Genomic DNA, 22,285 nt, shown 5'->3' on the forward strand with positions numbered 1-22,285 from the left:
CAAGGAGAAATGACGAAAGGATAAGACAGTTACATAAAATAAGAACGAAGATTAAAGAGATAAGAAATGAGAATTTTGAACCAGGAAGAGTTCTAAACGGAATCAAACTGTCCAACCGGATAATATTCATATATATAGTTCAAAAACATATAAAAACAACAAATGCCAGTGTTATTTTGGATCCAAATTAAGGATATTACCCAGAAAAACATAGATCGGATCCTACAGGCAGCTGTAAATATCTAACATGAATCTAGTTTGGTCCTTCTCCTACATAATTTCCAGGAGGATTACAGAAACAAATGGTTAAACTAATTTGGTTCTTGCGTGTAGCTTGAGCACACCCCAGTTCCGTAGAGTTCTTCAAAACCCCTTGCTTATAAACTCCACACCTATGATTTTGTGCACAAGAATTGGTTGCATAATCGTAATAACTCTTCTCTTTCACCCATTTTGTTCCTTACTTGTGATCTTTCAGGTTGGCAAACTGACAACTCATTTTGTTCCTCTGGCATCTCGCGAGGAGGTCTGTGGCATCCGCCAGTTGAGCACTCCACTTGAGAGGTTCGACTCCAACGGCGGCTCTTGCTTGATTGTGTGCTCCCAGGAATTCCCTGGCTGCGCTTGGCAACGTCGATGGAGCCATCGGACGAGATACACTCTGGATTGCGTCACGGCTAATAGCTAGAACCAGGACTGCAACCAAGATAGTGGCCGTCATTTCTCTGTCGCATATAGTATAATACTAGTGCTGGTTAAGTGTTTTGTTGATAGAAATAATTTATAGAACATTCAAGGATGGGTCTAATCTGCTGGAAAAAATTATTACATCACAAGTTAGACGAATTATGACCGTTTGTAATTCGATGATGAAAGATTTATGCTAAACACGATGATTTATAATTTAATCTAATTAATTTATATAATTATTCTTAAGAGATTAGATTTGATAGGGCGAACTTTATCACGTAAAATCACTTTTATTCTTGGATTACAACTTTTTAATGTAATAAATAATTAGAATTCTTTAAAAAAAAGTAGGGTAAACTTTTTATTTGGTCACTCAACTATTATTTTTGTTTTACTCATCATTCGTTAAAAAATTAACATTGATACTAACGTGATATTTTTTAATTAATTTTCAATGATAACATAAAATTATCTTATGGTGATATGTCAGTATCACCTTTTTAATTTTTTAATGGTGGTGACCAAAACATAATATCAAATGTGATTTTGAAAAAAATAATAATGAAATGACCAAACCTGAAACTAAATAATAGATGGGTGACCGTTACCCAGAAAACAAAATAAAAAAATATAGTTGAGTAGGCAGAGAAGCGTGGGAAATGGAATGGCATTAGGTCGGCTTATGCCACTGGAAAAAGGGTGGAGTTTACATTTATTTTTGTTTATTAAGATCTGGTCAACTTGGTTAATTAAAGAGTTTGGATTTCTTTTAATGAACATTGCGATTTGCACGTGACCTTGCTGACATTGATCTGTATCTCACGCTTTGCTCCATGTGACGCGCGTTTAATGATTCGTTAGCTTTATATTTTCTTATGGTCTATTTTAATACATTTTTAAAATCGTGATAGCTTGCCTTTTTACTCTACCTTGTAATTGATTCCTAAATTAGGTAATCTTATTTTTTTTATAACCAAATTTATTCCTTCTCTTGATCAATTAATCTGAATAGGATACTGTAGAGGCAAGAATAATTCTCTAAATCCAGTTTACTTTATTCGCAATTATTAGAATTCGATCTTCTGACCTTACTTAAAAAAATTAATATCTTGTTCCACTGGATCCCATTTTCATCATATCCTTTCTTGATTTAACTTATTGAAATTCTGTAGATAAGATAGTAGATGATGATGCAAGGGTCAATAACTTAATCCCTTTAATTTTATCTTCAAATTATTTAATTTAATTAAAGATAAAATAAATATTTGGTATATTAATTACATATAATTTTATGTGATAATGCCTTTTATCAAAAGTAAGTTTAAATTATAATATATTATTATCTGATTTATTAATAGTACATAAAATTATACATTATTGTGTAAAAGTGCAGGTGGCAACTGGGAAATTGAATTAACACACCGCAAGAAAGGGCAATAATAATAGTAGCATCGGCTGGACCGTTATTGTTTAAACATTATAACTCGTTGAATTAATAATGGTTCATCAAGATGGCTACTTTTCTAAACAAACTGAAATACCAATCACCAACTTTTACGATTAATCACATTTCCGAGCAGAAAAATAAAGGCTGAATTGAAATCTCACATGCATAGCTCGAAGGGATTAGAGTTAGTTGAGCAAAGGTCAACAGTGTAAGTTGCTGAGCTAGCTTTGATGGCAAGAGCACACAAGTCCGGCAAGGAAAGAGGTATATGGGAATGGGAGAGCGGCATCAGGAAGTAAATTTTTCCAGGTTGGAGTTCCTCGTCGTCGGGGACTTGGGGCACGCAAGTGCCGATGCTCATGGATTCCGAGCTGCAAAGGAAGCAATTTGGGTTCTGGGATATGATTTTCTTGGCTTGGATCGGTTGCTTCAGCTCTTGAACACCACCATTCATGTCCACCACCTTGGCCGCTGTCCATGACCCTCTCGCTCCTCCTCCGCCAGCTTTCTCCGATTTCGAGTTTGAGGTTGACGAAGCACACGCACCCATTTTGCCTTCTTTTGCCGCTGCTTCTTTTTTTCCTGCGTCGGGAATGAGTAGTGTTGAGTATTGGTTACATTTATATCGTCAGGTTTTGGCATTACTGAATCTTGCTAATGTGCCTGGATAACAAATATATTAATGCTACCAATAATAAAATAGAAAAAAAAACAAAGACAATTAGATGATCTATTTATTTGTCGTATTTCCAAGTTTGTACTATTGTTTGAAATTATTTTCTTTCCGGCGGACAAGTTTTTTTTTTTTTTAATCTTTTTCTTCACAAAATTGAAGGTGCAGCTTTGGGTGTTTTAATTATTAAGTCGGATTTAAGCAAAGCAAATTGCCAACCTGTTTACATGAAAACATGTGAACTTGATTTAAGCATTGCAGGGATTAAGTTACAGAAGAATTGAATTCTTGATCATACAACCAACTCTGCCGGCTATATATTTATGAGAATCGACTCCATTCATTTGATGCTGCTAATACTATTGATTTCAGCTTTCATCATAAGATTGAGCTGCAAATTGCCATATAAAATATATCATAGCAATCCACGCCAATATCAAAATGACAGATAAAACTTCCCCCTTTTAATTTTGAATTCATCCAATGCACTACAGTCTACACTCTGTCATCATTCTGGAACATTTTGTAACCTGCATAGCTCAAGAATCTCAGTCCTTCCAATTTTACAGAGCAATTTATCTCTGGGCATACCCCTACTAGGAACAATGTCCTTAATCAATGACAGGCGCAGAATCTTATGTCAAGAGGATGAACTTTTAAAATCTTAGAGGTGAACTTATAAAATTATAAGGGCAAAAACATATCATTAATATTTATGTGTTGATTTTTTTTAAAAATGCAGGATAAAGTTTTTATGTATTTAACGTTCAGGTTCGAATTTGAATTTGAGCTTCAATCGAGTTAAGTTCAAGATTTTTTTTCATTTTGAGTTTTTTTCGAGCTTTTACGAGCTTCAATTATGATTTTGAGTTCAAGTCGAACATGAAAATTATAAGCTCGCGAATTTTCGAGTCGAATCAAACTCTATTTAGAGTTTTCGAGTCGAGCTGAGCTCGGTTCGTTTACAGCCCTAGGCCTAACTTCATTTAACTTCGACGTCTTGAGCTAAAACATCTCTTCCTTTTTCATAAGAACCTGGTACAAAGCTGAGAAATATTCTTAAGAATAGATATAGGCAATGTAAACTACCTGCACAAAAGAGTTTTGCAAATTAAAATGACAGAATAAATTAGTTCGAGTCTTGATGCCCAATGTGATTGTATTCTTCACTTTTTCAAGAAGTCCTCCGACAATAGTCTAGTCACCAAGCAGGGGCGGATCTATTGCTCTCCTATATACAGTAATTATATATATATATATATATATATATTATTTTTTAAAAAAATTAATTTTAGTTTGGTGTATTAAAAGGGAAGAGAAAAAAATAAAAATTTTGCATTCTTTATTTTTTTTATAAAAAGATTAAAATTTTAAATTTTCTATTTCTATTTCTAGATTTTTGAATATTTTAGAAAGATTTTTTGTCTTATGGTATCCTGCTCCAATCCCCTTAAGAAACTTTTGTTATTGGGATAGTCATATACTTCACATATTTCTAGTGATTCACATGACATCATCAAATGATACAAATCTTGGATAAGAATACGTCCTTATTGACGATCCTTTACTCTGACACCATCTAGGAGTCATTGAACAACGTGATATCTCATAGTGGATAAATCCTTAACCTTTTCCCCTCTTAGTCAGACTACATAATGTTCTTGTGATTATGGTCAATACCAAGTATATAGCAATGATTTCAAATTCAAAGGTTAATCGTGCTCTGACAACTTTACGTAAGAGAGAGTGATTTGTTATTGTTACCAAGGGCAGTCCCAAATATCAAACTTGGAGACTGCCCAACTTATATTCAATAACATCTTTGATCATCACCAACTCATTATGTGATTTTAGTAGTAAAAACTTCACTTTTTGATAAATTATTTGGTGTGAGACGAAGTTTTTAAGTGGTTGAGATTGTTCCTCTCAATTTTTTTTAGTATAATTGCAAACTAGGTTTTCTTTTCAAATATTTGTTAGATAAGATTTTTGTTTTTCTTAATTTTCATATTTAAATATTTAATAAAATCATTTTCTTTTAATTTAAAATAATCTAATATCTTAATATTTGATTCTAACTTGTCTCTAAACCCGACAACAAATAAATTCGATCAATAATATTCTAAATACCCGTCACAAAGTCTAAATTGCATTTAGAGATATTACATTTCTAGACCCTCCTAATAATTAATAATTCAGTTCAAGACATGCTTGTAACATTCCACTTATCGGGTCAGTGACCAGAATGTAAGAACTCAAAATTTAGTGGTTTAATTAGAATAATTTGAAAATTCAAGGACTTATTGTGGAAATTTTCGGTCATGGCTTGATCTTAAATTTGGATTAGTGGAAGGGAAATATGGTCTTTTCACCTGAAAGATTCTATCTTCTTCTCTCTTTTAAGGGATATAACACGTGGAATAGAAGGGGAAAAGTCTGGAAACATTTCTATCTTCTTTCTCCTTGCCCGTGGAAGCCATTGCAAAGGTAAGTTCTATGATTTTTGTTGGTTTCTAAATTATTTGGTTGGTGTTGATAGCTTGGGTGTTATAAAAGCTTAAGGAAAGCTTGTAATGGATTAAAAGAACAAGATGAGTGTATTAGAAAGGGATTTGTAAAATGGGTATTGAAATGAATATTTCGTATAGTGTAGTTTCTGGAGTTCTAGTGATGAATTTGACTTGTCAATAAGCAAACTAAAGAATTAGGAGTAATAGAAATGATTAAGAACTTGGTTGAAAACATGATATGATTTTTAGATGTAAGTGTTCTAATGAGATTTTGTATGATAGGGAGTTGTAAATGAAGACAAGTTGGTTTGGATGTATAAGTTTGAGTTTAAAGGCTTAATGAGGGATCAAAAGCAAGAGAGTTAGGAAGCTTTTGGTTGATTTTTTAATTGAAAATGACAATTCTGGGCTTGGGGTATCGGTATTGGAAGAACAGTGCCGATACTTCAAGGCTAAAATCAATGGTATTCTTAGGGTGGTATCGCTACTGGTTGAGGAGGGTATCGATACTGAAATGGGAGTATCGATACCATTTTCAAGATAAATTTCCGAAACGTCAAAATGGTATCGGTACCATAGGGGGTATCAATACCATTGAAGGGAAGTATTGGTACTGTAATGGTAGTACCGATACTACTAAGCATAAAATGAGAAATTAAGTGTTTCTTTCAGCTTAAGTTATTATGATTGGATATAAGTAACTTGAAGTATGATATTGATTTTCGATTGTTTTGTGTAGTTGTTGAACATAATCAACCTCCGGTCAGCTCGACATTATAAGTTTCAATCCAAAAGTATTAAGGACTTCGTTAAGTGCAACTTCTCGGTTTCATATTAGAATTGAGGAAGGCTTGCGATAAGCCAACCTTAGTGTTTTCGATCGAAAACCTTTCAATTTCTTTTATGTTATATGTTACAATGTTTTATTTAAATTATCTTATATAAGATATGTTTTATGATTATGTGTATATGATTATGGAAATGATATATTTGAACATGTGTATCCGAAAAGACTCAATGTGAAAGAGCATATGTGAATAAGAGATACTTTGAATAATGAATGATAAATAATTACGTGGTTAAAAGCTCAAGGTATATGTATGAGGATTAGAGGTATAGTTGGCATGCCAAGTGTCGAGGGTTCTATGTGGTCCTTCGGGACAATTATGTGGCACTTCGGTGCAAATTACGAGATGTGGTGACAACATTAGTGCACAACCTCAATATACTCAAATACCTAGAGTTCTTAGTAGTATACGTTGGGCATTTGGAAACAAAGTTATATACAATGAATAATATACAAAAATATACCCTCATGTTCTGTAAAATCATTTGGAATTCTTTATGAAATGTTTCGATCAAAACAAATAAAGATTTCGTTTATAAAGTTTAGTACTCTTAGTATTTGCCTCACTAAGTCATCGATTTAGCGTGTGATTTCCTCACGTGTAGGGTTGAAAAAATCGAAAGATTAAAGCTAGGAGAGGATAGTGTACTACCTGGAAGATCAGATCAAGACCAATTGAATGTAGGTTTTCTGAAATTGTGTAAACTGTTGGCATGTATTATACGTTTAATTGGAAATACTCTGGTCTATTTTGTAAACTCGTATGTTTTGTATTTATGTAAATTATTAAAGCTTTTATGTAAGTATGAATGTGAATTTGTTATTTTATTTTAAACTAAGGATTTCCACCTGTTATTTATGAGTAAAAATTTAAATTGTCCTTATTTGCTAATTATCTATGATTTGAAAAGTTAATGTGACACCTCGGATTCATATTCGGGTCAGGTATGGGTTAGGGGTGTTACAATGTTGATACCAAAAAAAAAAGTAACACATTTTAAAAGGAAGAATCTGTTTATCTAAGACCGAGATTTCATCACATTTTTCAACCTTCCTCTGTTAACATACACAATCTCAGGGATCAATTTGGCTGAAGTTGTAGTGAGAAATGAGGATGGTTTCCTCGACGGTAAGGGAGAGACATTGTAACATTGAAGCACAAGAAAACGGATAATCACAGTTTATTTTTTTTGATTTAGTAGAGAGATATTCCATTCAAGATAAACGTTTGGAATCGAACCCACACAAGATAGACCCAAACGCATTTGTCGAGATAGTTCAAGTCTTGAATATTATAAGCAAAATCAAACAAGGTAAACAAAATCTAGTGGGGCAGAGGATAGGGGCGTTTAATAAGTTGAACAGCTTATGAGTAGTTCGAACTCGATTCGGTCAAAATTCGATAAAAGTTCAGCTCGGGTTGAATCGATTTGAACTCGAGCTCGACTTGAGACCTTCATGAATTAAGCTGACCAAAATACAGCTCAACTCGATAAGTTCACGAGCAGCTCGTTAATTTTTTATATACCCTTTTTAGTAGTTAACTTAAAATTTTATTTCATTAAAAAATTATTAATTTATTAATAGATAATGAAAAAGACGATAAATAGCTAATGAAACTCGAATTGTTACCTTGAAGTTTAGACTTTAAAATTGATTCATTCATTTTTTTATAATTTTTTGTTAAATTTATTAATTTATGTTTTTATTAAGTTTTATATTATTAATAGATTTTACCAATATTTAAGAAAATAAGGTAAAAAAAATTGGTAAATTTAACAAGCAACGAGTCGAGTCGAGCAACAAATTTTTTCAATGAATACGAATCGAGCACTTCCCAACTCGCGAACAATTCGCTCGATAAGCACCCTAGTAAAGGATGTGTGGAGTTTGAGAAGAGATCCTTAATTGCATTCCAAACTGTAAGGGGTCATTGGTTCACAAAATGTAAGATTATTTTTTGGAATATTAAAATGTTATTTAACATATTATTGGAATGTTGTATTATGTTGTTTCGTTTTTTGTTTACAAGAATGTAAGATTACTTTCTTTGGTTGAAGGAATATAAGATAAAAAATGTATATTTACCAAATTATCCTTGAGATATATTTTCTTTTTTAACAAGTTAATTTTTCAATATTAAAATCAAAATATTTACTTGAAAGTTCATAGAAAATATAATTATATTATTTTTAATTATATATTTTTAAAATATGTAAACAAATAAGTTAATATAATATATATAATATATATATAGATAGATATATATATATGTTTTTATTTCTTTGAAATACATAAATATACTGACACTAATACAATTATGTTTATTTTTAGGTATCAAAATATTGTGAGATGTACATACTTACATTGGTGTACGTATGTGTTAATTGTTATACTTTTTTGTTATTCATACTACATGTATAAGTTGTACAACAAAATACATATCAAATTATTTGAAAATTAATATAAAACATAATATATATATATATAAAAAAACCTTTTATGAAAATTAATCTTAAAAAAGCCAATAAAATACATATCAAGAAAACTTGAATCAAGCACATACATTATAAATACTCAAAATAAAAATAGAGTGTCATATGCTTCTTTCGCGAAATGTCATTATTTTGTGTATCAGAATTTACGAGTCTATTGGAAGGCATACAACACAACGCATAAATGATTAATTTATGAGAAAAAACATGCGAGTGCGGATTCTTCCAAACTTTCAAATACCCATGTGCGCACATCATTGTTATTGCGCTTCTGTTCGAATACCCTACATGAAATTCGTTGATCGGATTTACTTACTTGAAATTATATTCAAAGTTTATGAATACGAGTTCTCTCCCATTGGAAATGAATGGGATACGGATGAAGCTGATGATAAACCTACAATACGGTCAGATTTGCACTACGACGAAAAACATGGGTCCCACGGTCAACCCGAATTTTTGTGACGAGGATTTGGTCGAACACAAGAAAGAACCGGACAACCGAAATTATGCTCTAATGTAGGAATTCCGGACACACAAAGAGCAAATGTCCCAATCGTTCAAGCCCACGTATCAATTAAATGGGCTTTGTGCATTATTTTTTTTTTAATTAACAACACATATTACTTATTTTCAATTTCTTTTGATTTCATGCACCTCCCAATATGTCTATCAAACCATTTTTTTTTCTTTTTCCTTTACAAATCCAATTTATAACCATTTTCAATGTCATTACCCCCACTTAAAATGTCTTATATATGATATTATAGTCACCTTAAAGATAAATTGCAACACTACGCATTTATAATTAAATTTAAAAAATTCAGTTTCCCACCTAGAAATATTATCTGAACAAGGCTATGGACACTAAAGAGAGGGTAAGGGAATCTACTTTCCTCATGCTTTGCAAGCCGCGAGGTCCCCATAAATATTGTAATATTTTTATCATAAAGGCTACATCACGCTTTGCAATGCTCGAGGTCATTTTATCCAATTTATTGGGATTTTCGCTGAAGCTCAATTGACAACCGAATGATTTGCCAAGAGGTGGTGAATTGGCTTTTTGAGATTAGGGTGTAAGGAGTAAAAAGATGTAACAATTTGCTCAATGATTTATAGTGGTTCGACTTCTCAACCAAGTCAACATCCACTACCTTACTCCTCACTAAGGATTTTCTAACAAATTCAGTCATTTGTTTCTTTTCCATTATAAAGAGATAACCTTTCCAACTCCCTAGCTTTTCAAAGGCTAAGCTAGAACCAATCCCCTTTACAAAGGATAAGAAATGTAAAGGATATACAATTAAGCTCAAAACACAAATATTTACAAGCGAAAGAAAATAAAGATTGAAAATCTTTTCTCTTGTCTTTGATTGTTGGATAGGTATTGGTAACTTTATTCAAGTGTCATCAACTTGTTTTTATAAGTTGGAATGAGTTTGTGGTCGTTTCTAGCCATTGGGGATGTTTTGGAGCAGTTGGAGATTAATTTTTTGCAAAATAAAATTGCTTAGGACAAGGAGTTGATACTACCTTTGTAATATTTAAATAAACTAGCCATTAAAGACAATTGGGCTTGACTAGTATCGATACTATGCTTATGGTATCGATACTACTGTGTAAAGTAGTATCGGTACCCTCTTGAATATCGATACCTATTTTGCATTCTGGAATTTGAGCAATTTGGAAAACAACTGGTAGTACTTCTTTTACCTTGGTATCGGTACCACATGAACAGTATCGGTATTGTTCATATAGTATTGATACTGTAAGAACAGTATCGGTACTACGTACTCAGAAAACGATTTTGTGCTCAAATTTTAGTTTAATAGAATTTGAATTATTTTTGAAAACTTTGAACAAATTCAATCAAATCCAAAAACATTTTGCCTTAATTTGTTACATCAAAATATTATAAAACATAGTTCAACAATCTCCCCTTTTTGATATAACAAAACATTTGAAAAATTATTCTTTTGGCAAAACTCCCCCTTAATAAAATGTTCATGAAAAAGAAAAATATTTGAAAATATTAAAGCTCCCCCTTTTTCATTCTTGAAATTGAATTTTTCAAACCTATACTTCTCCCTCTTTTTTGTTATATAAAAAATAATTCAACTTTAAAGTTCAAAATAACATTGGAGACTAGGTGGTAAATTTTAGCATAAAATCATTTGAAAAATCAAAGCTCACGCAATAAATGCATTCCAACAAAAAATTTGACTTTAAAAACTTGACACTTAAAAAACATTGAATTTGAACAAAGATTAACAAACATGTTAGTAGCACATGAAATTCAATATATCTAAGGCTAATAACTTTATGCAATGTCAATTGTTGAATTTAAGTGCATGTGCATAAAGCTATCCAAAAATGTTATGCATTTGAAAAATTGATATCCATTGTTAGAGAGATATCATTTGCAATAAATCACATGCACAATCATTTAAATTAAGGTCAAAATTAAAATTTGTAAAATCAAAGCATTAAATCAATTTTGACAAAAATCATTATGACGAACTAAATTATGAAAAATCATTAAAACTTTAAAATGTCCATCATAATACACTTTTCAACAAACATGAGGTGAAAACCATAAAATTATTTAAAATCAAAACTCATACATGCATACAACAAATAGGCAACCAATTAATCAAAACAAAAGCATTAAGCTTAACTTTAAAATCAAGATTGCTCTCACACACCTACAAAAGACATTCATTTGGATTTTAGTATCCAAATTGCTTTGGATCCTTGGACGTTAGTTTCAATGCCCCTTGTTCCCTTTGGAACCCATATTTGTTTAATTTTAAAACGTTTTCCTTTCTTTAAAGGACAAGTATGTTCCAAATGACCATGGAAATGACAATGTGAGCATTTTTCCATTTTTAAATATGATAAACTGATTTGAGAAATTATTCTTTTTCCTTTGTTAAGTTTTCAAGCTTAACTTTAAAAGCAAGATTGTTTTCCAATCATTGATTTTGATTTTGAAAGCTCAAAATTATTTTTCAAAATTTCATTTTGCTTTTCAAAATCCAACTTTCTTTCAAAAGAAAATCATTTTCAATTTTAAATATTGAAATTAATTTCTTATATTTGGAATTCGGTCTTAAATTCCAAATATAATTCATAAGCATCTTGTAACTCATCAAAAAATTATGAATTTAATTCATTTGAGTTAGAAGATGCCTTGGCCTTTTCAAGAGTCGTTAAGCACATCACCTTTGTTGGTTCTTCTTTCTTGTTTCCATGAATCTCTTCGAGCTTATTCCAAAGCTCATTGGCATTTAAACAAGAATAAACTCCTTATAAAACGTTGAGACCAAATACACAAAACAACATGGCATGACCTTATCATATTGTTGAGCTTTATTCTGTTCTAGGGCACTCCACTCATTCATCTTCTTTTTTTGGAGAAAATAGCCGTTCTCGATCATCTACCATGCATCAAGATCATTGGATTGGATGAATAGCTTCATTAATTTTTCTTCGGCTCTATTGAAGTATGAAGGCTTGTCGATCGGTTGGTAATCTTTCATGTGGAACGAGCCGAAGGTGGAAGCCATCTTCTCAGTTGTGTCGAAAATGGATAGAGCTTCTTCAAGGATCGTCTCAAGGTTGTTAAACCTTCTAATGAGTCAAGCTCTTATACCAATTGTTGGGATTTTCGATGAAGCTCAATTGACAACCGAATGATTGTCCAAAAAGGGGTGAATTGGCTTTGAGATTAGGGAGTAAGGAGTAAAAAGATGTAACAATTTGCTCAAGGATTTATAGTGGTTCGACTTCTCAACCAAGTCTACTTCCACCTTAGCTCCTCACTAAGGATTTTTCTAACAAATTCACTAACTTGTTCTTTCTTTTTCAAGGATAAAGAGATAACTTTTATAACTCCCTAGTTTTCAAAGGATAAGATAGAACCAATCCCTTTTACAAATGATAAGAAATGTAAACAAGAAACATCTTAAAGGCAGGGTGTTTACAATAATTAAGCTCACAAAACAATACCTAAGGATATACAATTAAGCTCAAAACAAAAATATTTACAAGAGAAAGAAAATAAAGATTGAAAAACTTTTTCTCTTGTGTTTGAGCTTGGATAAGTGTTAGTAACCTTCTTCAAGTGTCCTTAACTTGTTTTTATGAGTTGGAATGCGTTTATGGTCGTTTCTAGCGGTTAGGATGTTTTGAAGCGTTGGGGATTAATTTTCTACAAAATAAAACTACCCAAGACAGAGAGTATCGGTACTCCTTTAATAAGTATCGGTACTACCTTTGTAATATTAAATAAACTATTCGTTAAAGACTGTTGGGCTTGACCAGTATCGATACTATGCTCATGGTATTGATACTACTGTGTAAAGTAGTACCGGTACCCCCTTGAATATCGATACCTATTTTCCATTCTGAAATTTGAACAATTTGAAAAATAACTGGTAGTATCGATACTACCTAGAGAGTATCGATACTTTCTTACCTATGGTATCGGTATTGTTCATATATTATTGATACTTTAAGAACAATATCGGTACTACGTACTCAGAAAACTGTTTTGTACTCAAATTCTAGTTTAATAGACTTTGAATTATTTTTGAAAACTTTAACAAATTCAATCAAGTCCAAAATATTTCACCTTAATTTGTTATATCAAAATATTATAAAACATAGTTCAACATAATTTTTTTATTAGCTTACCTGGAAAATGCGCCACGTCGAATGTATCTTACGTGTTGGAGGATACGAAGATTAATACGCTGTTTGCAGGCCGCAAGGTCGTCCTATGTGGACGATTTGAGAGTTATTCTTCCAAATAATTTTTGGAGAATCACATTTATTTAAATAATTATTTTTTTGAATTAATATAATTGTCTGAAAATGAAAGATTTTGGCCCCTCCACAAGTTGGTTTTCAAATCCCTCATGATGGTTATGATGGTGCTGAAAATGACACATGATTCTTCAAAATATTTAAATTCTGGCTATGTGGCTTGGTCCACATTAATTGGTTTTTGGGAAAGGACACATGTCACAATTCACAATAAAAGTGTATGCAACTCATATTATGTTTTACTGCAATTTAACTTTTATCATTAGTGTGTCAATGATTACTTTATTTTTTATAAAAATCATTAATTTTTATTTAAAAAAATATCTTAAATATAAAGATTTACGATTATAATTATAAATTAAACATATCATCAAGACAATTTCTTATAATCATTTAAGTAAAACTAACTACTTAAGATCATATAAAGACTATATAAGAAAAAAATAAAATCTAATAAAAAAGTCGAACAAAATTAGATAAATAAATATTTTTGTGTACTTATAATATGAAGATGAGCATGATCTTCCAATTATATTCTACACACTTTGAGAGAGGTAATTGTTTGTCAAATTCAGTAAATGTGAGTTTTGGCCGCATGAGATCACCTTTCTAGGTCGTGTTTTTTACGGATGACATTTATATAGATCCAAAAAATCAAAATGTGGTTGATTGAAAACCATAAAAATATTTTGTGGTTTATAAACTTCTTTGATCTTATCAGATATTTTAGACAGCCTAGGATTTTCGATTATTACAGCACCTGTGATCAAATTGTGTAAAAAGGAGTTTCATTTGAGTTGAGTGAAGAATGACAATAGAGTTTAAATCGGTTAAATGTAATTTTAATAGAAGCACCATTGCTTACCCAACATGAGCATGAGAATTATTATGTATTGTTCAATGAAACATCCTTAAGTGACCTCAGATGTGATCAAATGTAAGAGGAACATAGTTGATTATGTATCTAGGTAGCTTAAATTGCATGAGCACAACTGCTCAACTCATGATTTGAAGCTTTTTGTAGTAATTTCTCGCATTAAATATTTGAAGGCATTATCTCTTTAGAAATAAATGTTAAATATATACTGATCATAAGAGTCTCAATTATTTACTTAGAAAAACTAAACACGAGTCAAAGTAAGTGAATTGAGTTGCTTAAAGACTACAATTACGAAGTTGATTACCATCCTACTAAAGCCAATATAATGATCAAGCACTAAGTCAAAAATCAATGTCAGATCTTTGAGCATTGTTCGTAAGATTAAGTATGTTAGAGGTTGGTGGAATTTTAGTCGAGCTTCACCCATTGAGCCTACTTTGGTTTGAGGAGTAAAGAAGGCTAAGCGATTATCATAATATTATGGCCAGGTCAAATCGAGTAAGGTAAAGAAAAACTTTGAGCTTCAAATTGTGCCATGATGATGTCTTATATTTCAGGGGTTAGTTATGTGTATCAATTGATGATTAATGTAGGGATATGGTCCTGTAAGAGGCACACTGTTTCCTTTTATCATGCATTCCCAGAGTAGTGAGATGTGTTAGGAGTTTTGTCAACATTTTTTTTTGTGGTCGAGTATGAAAAGCTTGAGTTTGTGTGTAGATATTTGGTCTCTCAACTTGTTAAAGATGGAACATTAGGTTTCTTTATGATTGTTCTAGTCTATTCATGATTTTATAGTGGAAATGAGATGAGGTGAGTATGGATTTTTGTCAGAATTGCTTATAACTCAGTGTAGATATAATGTCGTAGGAGTAATTATGGATCGATTGATTAAGACCTTATATTTTTTGTCTGTAAGTATGAATTTCACCCAAGGGAATTGACTCAATTGTACATCAAGGAAATTGTACGGCTCAACGGTGCACCAACTTTGATCATATTTGATAAAGATCCTAATTTACTTTGAGATTCTAGAGAAAACTTCATTAGACCTTGGGGAATCAGTTGTATTTTAATATCGCTTTCTACTTGCAGATTGAATGTCAGCAAAGCGATTCATTTAGATATTAGAGGATATATTCAATTATTGATTTCAAGGAGTTACAAATAACTCCTGTATCGTTGTTCGATGTGACCTTTGAAATTTGATCAGAACATATGAATCAACACTACAGCAAAACTGATATGTAGCGTCGTTTTTAGCGGCGTTTGGAGAGAAAATGCCACAAAAGTTAAAACATATAACAGCGTTTACAATCGTAGCGCCACTAATTGATACTTTTAGCGGCGTTTTTAGTAAAAACGCTGCAATATAATTGACATATTGCGGCGTTTTTAGAAAAACCGCAATAGGGGTGCTAAATTAGCGGCGTTTATATCACAAACGCTTCAATAGATTATAAATTTTGCGGCGATTTAGCCAAAACGCCGCAATATAGTGGTAAACTGGCAGCATTTTTACCACAAACGCCACAATAGAGTATAAATTTTGCGGCGATTGAGTCAAAACGCCGCAATAGAGCGGTAAATTGGCGGCGTTTTGACAAAAAACGCCGCAAATATTACACATATAGTGGCGTTTGTTCCTAAAACGCCGCAATAGAATAGTTCCTTAGTGGCGTTTTAGTAAAAACGCAGCAATAGAGTAGTTATTTTGCGTTTTTAATATAAACGCCACAATTGTCCTTTAATTTATCAGATATCCCTAATTGCTCAGCCCGAACCCCTTATTTGTTTTATCCCCAAATCTTCTTCCTCGAATTAGCAGTGCGAGAACAAACGATTAGTATATACAACATCTTCTCTTCATTTTGATTCTCCATATCTATTCATTACGAATTATAATTTTGTGAACAAACGGTTAGTTGATCTATCACTTGTTTATTTTCTTTCTAGATTTCCTTTTCCCATTTTGATTCTCGTTCTTTGGAAGTCGGTGCTGGGTCAGGGAAACTGAGTTACAGGCATTTGTTTGCGGTTGGAGAAGACCAACCATTGCAGTTTATTCCTCCTCAAATTTCAGTAGGGTTCTTGTCGTTAAACCTCCAACGAAAGTTTTCAACGAGGGAATCCAGATTTGGCAAAGCTCATTGGTGACTCAATTTTTGGCAGGCCTTCAGATCTTTGTTCAAAGGTTAGTAAACTCTGTTCAATTTTTGTTCTCTTAGTCTATTCGAAGCTTCATAGGGTTCTAGTTTCTTTCCTGGTTGGATTTGTTTCCTCATGCTCGGTGGAGTTAATTTAACAAACTTAACGAGCAATTAGTTTTTTACTGAACGAAATGTTTTACTGAACACGAATGATGTTTCGTAATTAAGGGAATGTTGTTTAACAGTTATTGAATATGAATTAGGAAATCAAATCCAAGAAATTTCGAAGAAATTAACGGAATATCAAAAAAGGTGTTCGATAAATGTTTGAGTAAAGTTTATCTGCCTGGTTATGCTAGCATTAAATAGGGTTCTGATGAATAAATCTGCATTTTCTAATGTTTTTAAGTGCTTTTGTGCTTATGAGCTCTGTATTGCACATATGTACTTCCACTGTCTCCATGTTTTATCAAATTGTGTTTTCACCATACTATAACATTTGAAAAGTTTGGAGAACTTGATACTTAGTCTTAAGTAAATAGACCCAACAATGCCTATATGCATCGAAATGACATAATACTGAAAACCATTCGATGCTATATGTGAAGGTCCCCACACATTAGTTAACACAAGTTGAAAAGGCTTATCATATACTATTGTGGAGTTTTTGAAAGCATTTTATGGCCTTTACCCATTCTACAAGCTATACAAAATCTATCAATTCTATTGCTTTGAGAAGGAAACAACAATCCAACTTGTTCACAAGCTTGTACAAGAACCGACTGACCATGATGGCCAAGCCTCATATGCCATAGGTCATAGGTTTTATTAACACTACTAGAATCTTTAACTTCCACAAGATCACAACGCTTTACACGATCTAATTCAGCAGCAAACTAATGTTTTTAAGTGCTTTGTGCTTATGAGTTTTGCTGTAGTGCACATATGTACTTCCACTGTCTGTATTTCTCTAATGTTTTTAAGTGCTTTTGTGCTTATGAGCTCTGTATTGCACATGACATTAGCTTCATTGATGAAAAAGCTGGTTTAAACATGCTAATGATTAGAATCTGGTTTTAATTGGAAGTACATGACCAATGTATGTATGATTTGGTATGCAAGAATTTAGTTATGATATTGAAGTGATTTGCTAACTCGAAGTATTTGCTTCAGGTTGAATAACCTGCTGACATTTTGAGCTTGTATGATACATTCGCATACTTGTTTGTCTTGTTGGTAACATTCATCATGAGTTGAAGTAAATTATACATAATGGTCTCTTTTCTTGCATTTATTTCCATAGTTTAGGAACTCTTGGCAAGCTTTGTTGAGTAATTTAGTCCAAATCCCATGTCGGTAACTTCATTGAGTGTAGTTTGGTTAAGAGAGGTTTCGGTTTTTGCTAGATTCAAAGTAAACTCCCGTTATGATGCATTGAGTTTTGTAAAATGATTTGTTTGGACTGGAATATCAGAGGTCATGGAGCATTGGTTAAGAGAGGGTCGGGGTGTTAAAGAGTTCAACGATTTCATCTCGGGGTGTCATTTAATCATACATAACATTGTGATTATTGATGCTAGACAGTTTCTGCTTAAAATTTGGAGATTGTTGAATTGAATGCAATCTTGGGTTTTACATCTTTACTGCAAATATTGGGTTTTAGAAACTTGATCATGCAGCCATGCCATGCAAATTAGTAACTGCTGGACTTTTTTGCTCTTAGTAACTGTTGGTGACGAGTTTAGAAATTTGATCATCTATTTGAGAGATTCCCTTTTTATCATTATGTTTGTTTGAACTTTAATGATCAATCTCACTGCAAATATTGGGTTTTAGAAACTTTTTACTTTTTTCGAATAAAATAACATTTATGTAGAGATGATAAAACTACAAATTAGGGTTATTTGATATTAGGTAGCTTTAAGTTTGTCTTTAAGTTGATCATCTATTTGAGAGAAATGGCCCTTTTTTAGGGTTATTTTACATGACTTTTAATTATTAAATGGAATTGCATGGATGCCACTATACATGAGATGACAATGATGTTTTTTGCTACCAATTGGCGTAGAGAGATGATAAAAATATCATGTCAACAATAGTTACAAAGCAATTTTGGTTGGAGCTGATTAGGGGCAAGTGGGCAGGCCACCTTTCACCATAGAAATCTGAGAGGGGAACAGTATGTACATGAGCTTTTGCTACTCGTTTGTTGAGTGACTTTTGTGGTGTAAGCAAAGGTAGGCTTGAAAACTACATAACACATCCTTCTTTTCGGATTTTGCTGCTAATAAGCTAATGTTTCATGGAAAACTGGAAAGTCTAATTATTTTATTGTTGCATTGTTGTTAACAAAGATTTTTTGGTTGCATGATAAGCTTTGTTTGCTCAAAATGTAAGTAAAAAGTTTTATAGATCTTAACACGGTTGTGGGAAGGGTTTTATTTCGTTCTAAGTTCTTAATGCCTCTCTCTGTAACAATGAAAAATGAGTCTGTTTAGATGTAAATGCTACATTTCGATGAAACATGTGTAAGTATTTAGTTATAGTATGCAGTTGTATATAATTCTTGTTATAATTTTTATAATTAACTGAGATACATTTGCTCCCATACAATTTTATCAATTTAAAAGTTGTATAATTTATGAGTGATTAGTTTTATACTATGCAAATATTATTATGCACTAAATATGATAATTTAATGCTTCTGTTTAGGTTCTAATTTTATCTATATTATTAGCAATTAACATTTGAAATTGAAACTCCAGAAATACGAAATGGATAAGAGTTGGATGGATTCTCAAGGGTAAGCGTCGAATATCGAAATGGAGTCGAAAACTTTCTAAATTTAGCTTTTCTGAATGCAAGCCAAGAAAATATGATTCTTTGCCCTTGTAAGAATTGTGTGAACATTAATTGGCACATTCGTGAAGTTGTGTACGAGCATCTAGTAATTTTTGGATTTGTTCGGGGGTATAGAAAATGGATCTTTCATGGAGAGATTGTATAGATAGATGCTTCCACGAGTTACTCGACTTATCGTGCTCCTTCTCCCCATCCAACTTTTAGAGAAGATGACATGGAAGGGATATTACGAGATGCATTTAATATGCCATCATCGTATGATACAGAAAATTATTGTCAGGATGATGTTAATGATTCACTGAGATTGGAAGAAGTGGATGTGATGAAGAGCCAAATGGAGAAGCGGCAAAGTTTTACAAGTTGCTGAATGAAATGAATGAACAACTTTATGAGGGATCAAAGTTTTCAAAGCTTTCTTTCTGCATTCGTCTTTTCCACTTAAAATGCCTGGGAGGGTGGACTGGTAACTCCTTTACGCAATTGTTGGAGTTACTAGGGAAGTGTTTCCTTTTGCAAAAATCCCTCAATCATGCAAAGATATGAAGAAAATGATCAAAGATTTGGGTCTTGGATATGACAAAATTCATAGTTGTCCGAATGATTGTATGTTATATTGGGGTGATCAAAAAAATCAGGAGTCTTGTCATGTATGCGGAAAATCTCGATGGATTACTAGAGAGGCAGAAATGTTACTGAGGATGAAGCTCAAGCACGATCAAGAAAGAAACCGATCAAGATTCTGCGATATTTTCCTCTCATACCTAGGCTACAAAGATTGTTTATGTCCTCCAAGATTGCTGAGTCTATGAGGTGGCATCATGATGGCAGAACCGATGATGGATTATTACGGCATCCTGCAGATTCTTTAGCTTGGAAGTCATTTGACAACAAGTATCCAAGTTTTGCGAGAGATCCTCGAAATGTCAGGCTCGGTCTTGCAACTGATGGGTTTAATCCTTTCAAACTCATGAGTACTTCGTATAGTACTTGGCCTGTTGTACTTGTTCCATACAATTTGCCTCCCTGGATTTTGCATGAAACAATCATCTTTCATCTTATCCATGATAATCCCCGGTGAGAAAGGCCCCGGAAATGATATTGATATTTACATGCAGCCGCTAATTGCAGAGTTGAAACATTATGGGAAGGGTCGAAACGTACGATGTGTTGACAAAGGAGAACTTTAATTTACGCGCTACTTTATTATGGACAATTAATGATTTTCCTGCGTATGCAAATTTATCTGTTGGAGTACCAAAGGTCGTTATGCTTGTCCTTGTTGTGCTGCACAAACATGTTCGAAGTGGTTGGTTAATGGAAAAAAGTTCTCTTATATGGGACATCGTCGGTGGTTACCTGATAATCATAGATTTAGATGTCAAAAGAATATGTTTGATGGTGATGAAGAGTTTTCGAAATGCTCCTGACCAAACAACCGGCTCTGAAATTCAAAATGTTGAAAAATATCAATTTTACTTATGGAAAGATGAATCCACTAGTACACGATCAAAGAAAAAGGCAAAACAGGTCAATGAAGAGCTTGAAGTTGATGAACAAACTGATGATGAGTATGATGAAGAGGATGATCCAAATGAGGTAGACTTGTGGAAAAAGAGGAGTATATTCTTCGAGTTGCCTTATTGGAAAAACAGATTTTGAGACATAATCTTGATGTAAGCATATTGAGAAGAATCTGTGAGAATATTATCGGGACCATTTTGAATGATGGCAGAAAATCTAAAGATAATCTTAAGAGTCGACTTGACTTAGTAGACATGGGAATTGACATGATCTTCATCCGCAATTACGTCCGAATGGAAAATTTCTTGCCGCCTTCTATTTTTTCTCTTTCGAAGAAAGAAAAAGAAGTGTTTTGCACGTGTTGAAGGATATAAAGGTCCCAGATGGTATGCATCAAACATTTCTCGATGTGTTAGTGTTAAGATCGAAGACTTTATGGTTTAAAGTCTCATGATTATCACATATTAATGCAAGATTTACTACCAGTAGCTGTTCGCAGTTGCATGTCGAGTAAGGTGACGTCTTGTATCATTGAACTTTCTAATATAATGAAAGCCATATGTGGGAAAGTTCTAATGGTTGAAGAACTTGATAAACTACAAGATCGAGTTGCCTTGACTTTATGCAACTTGGAGAAGATATTTCCGCCTTCTTCTTCACAATTATGGTGCATCTGTTAATTCATCTTCCTCACGAAGCAAGGGTTGGTGGCCCGTTTCTATCGATGGATGTACCCTAGAGAGGTGTTAATTGAATTACACGTTTCAAATTACTACTGATTATACATTTGAATAAAATGTATTTACGTAGTATGTTGTTTTGTATAGGTCTTGGGCAAGTTGAAGTCTATTGTCGTAATAAGCGTTATCCGGAAGGATCAATTGCTGAAGGGTATTTGGAGAGGAATGTATGACATTTGCTCTAGATATTTGGAACATGTTGAAACAGATGGAATAGACCAAATCGAAATGATGAGTTAGGTACTGATGACTTAACTCACATTATTGTTTGGAAGTTATGGTCAACCATAGGGAAAGTTGAAATTGCACATTAGATGACACGTCTTGGGTACAAGCACACCGATATGTTCTTTTCCATCACGATTCAATATAGATCACTTTCGCACGTAAGTCTTTCAGACCCAATTCTAATGAAATCTCTTTATCTTTTATATTATCAATTTTTAACGACATAATATTCTTTATAGTGAGTTTAAAGAAGTATTGAGATCTCGAGCACGCTCCCGAAGATTAATCAGCGAGAGCTACATAAGTTATTCACAGAAACTTTTCATGAATGGTTAGGCCAGACGGTAAGCAACTAAATCTTACGGAACTTATAAATATATATGTCTTGCTTTTATATCGACATCAATGCAAA

At 32.7% G+C, this 22,285-nt stretch overlaps 2 protein-coding genes across 2 annotated transcripts; both read right to left on the reverse strand.

Annotated features, from left to right (window-relative positions):
* Positions 1-253: 253 nt before the first annotated feature.
* Positions 254-721, reverse strand: LOC120139269 (STS14 protein-like). Its single transcript, XM_039154557.1, has 2 exons — positions 472-721; positions 254-441 (listed from the first exon to the last, which is right to left on the reverse strand). The coding sequence occupies exons 1-2, from the start codon at positions 719-721 to the stop codon at positions 254-256; spliced, it is 438 nt and encodes a 145-aa protein (XP_039010488.1).
* Positions 722-2,294: 1,573 nt separating this feature from the next.
* Positions 2,295-2,687, reverse strand: LOC120139270. Its single transcript, XM_039154558.1, has one exon. The coding sequence runs from the start codon at positions 2,685-2,687 to the stop codon at positions 2,295-2,297; it is 393 nt and encodes a 130-aa protein (XP_039010489.1).
* Positions 2,688-22,285: the final 19,598 nt, after the last annotated feature.

Source organism: Hibiscus syriacus, unplaced genomic scaffold (genome assembly GCF_006381635.1).
Source record: "Hibiscus syriacus cultivar Baekdansim isolate YM2019G1 unplaced genomic scaffold, ASM638163v2 tig00110733_pilon, whole genome shotgun sequence".
Lineage (NCBI taxonomy): Eukaryota > Viridiplantae > Streptophyta > Magnoliopsida > Malvales > Malvaceae > Hibiscus > Hibiscus syriacus.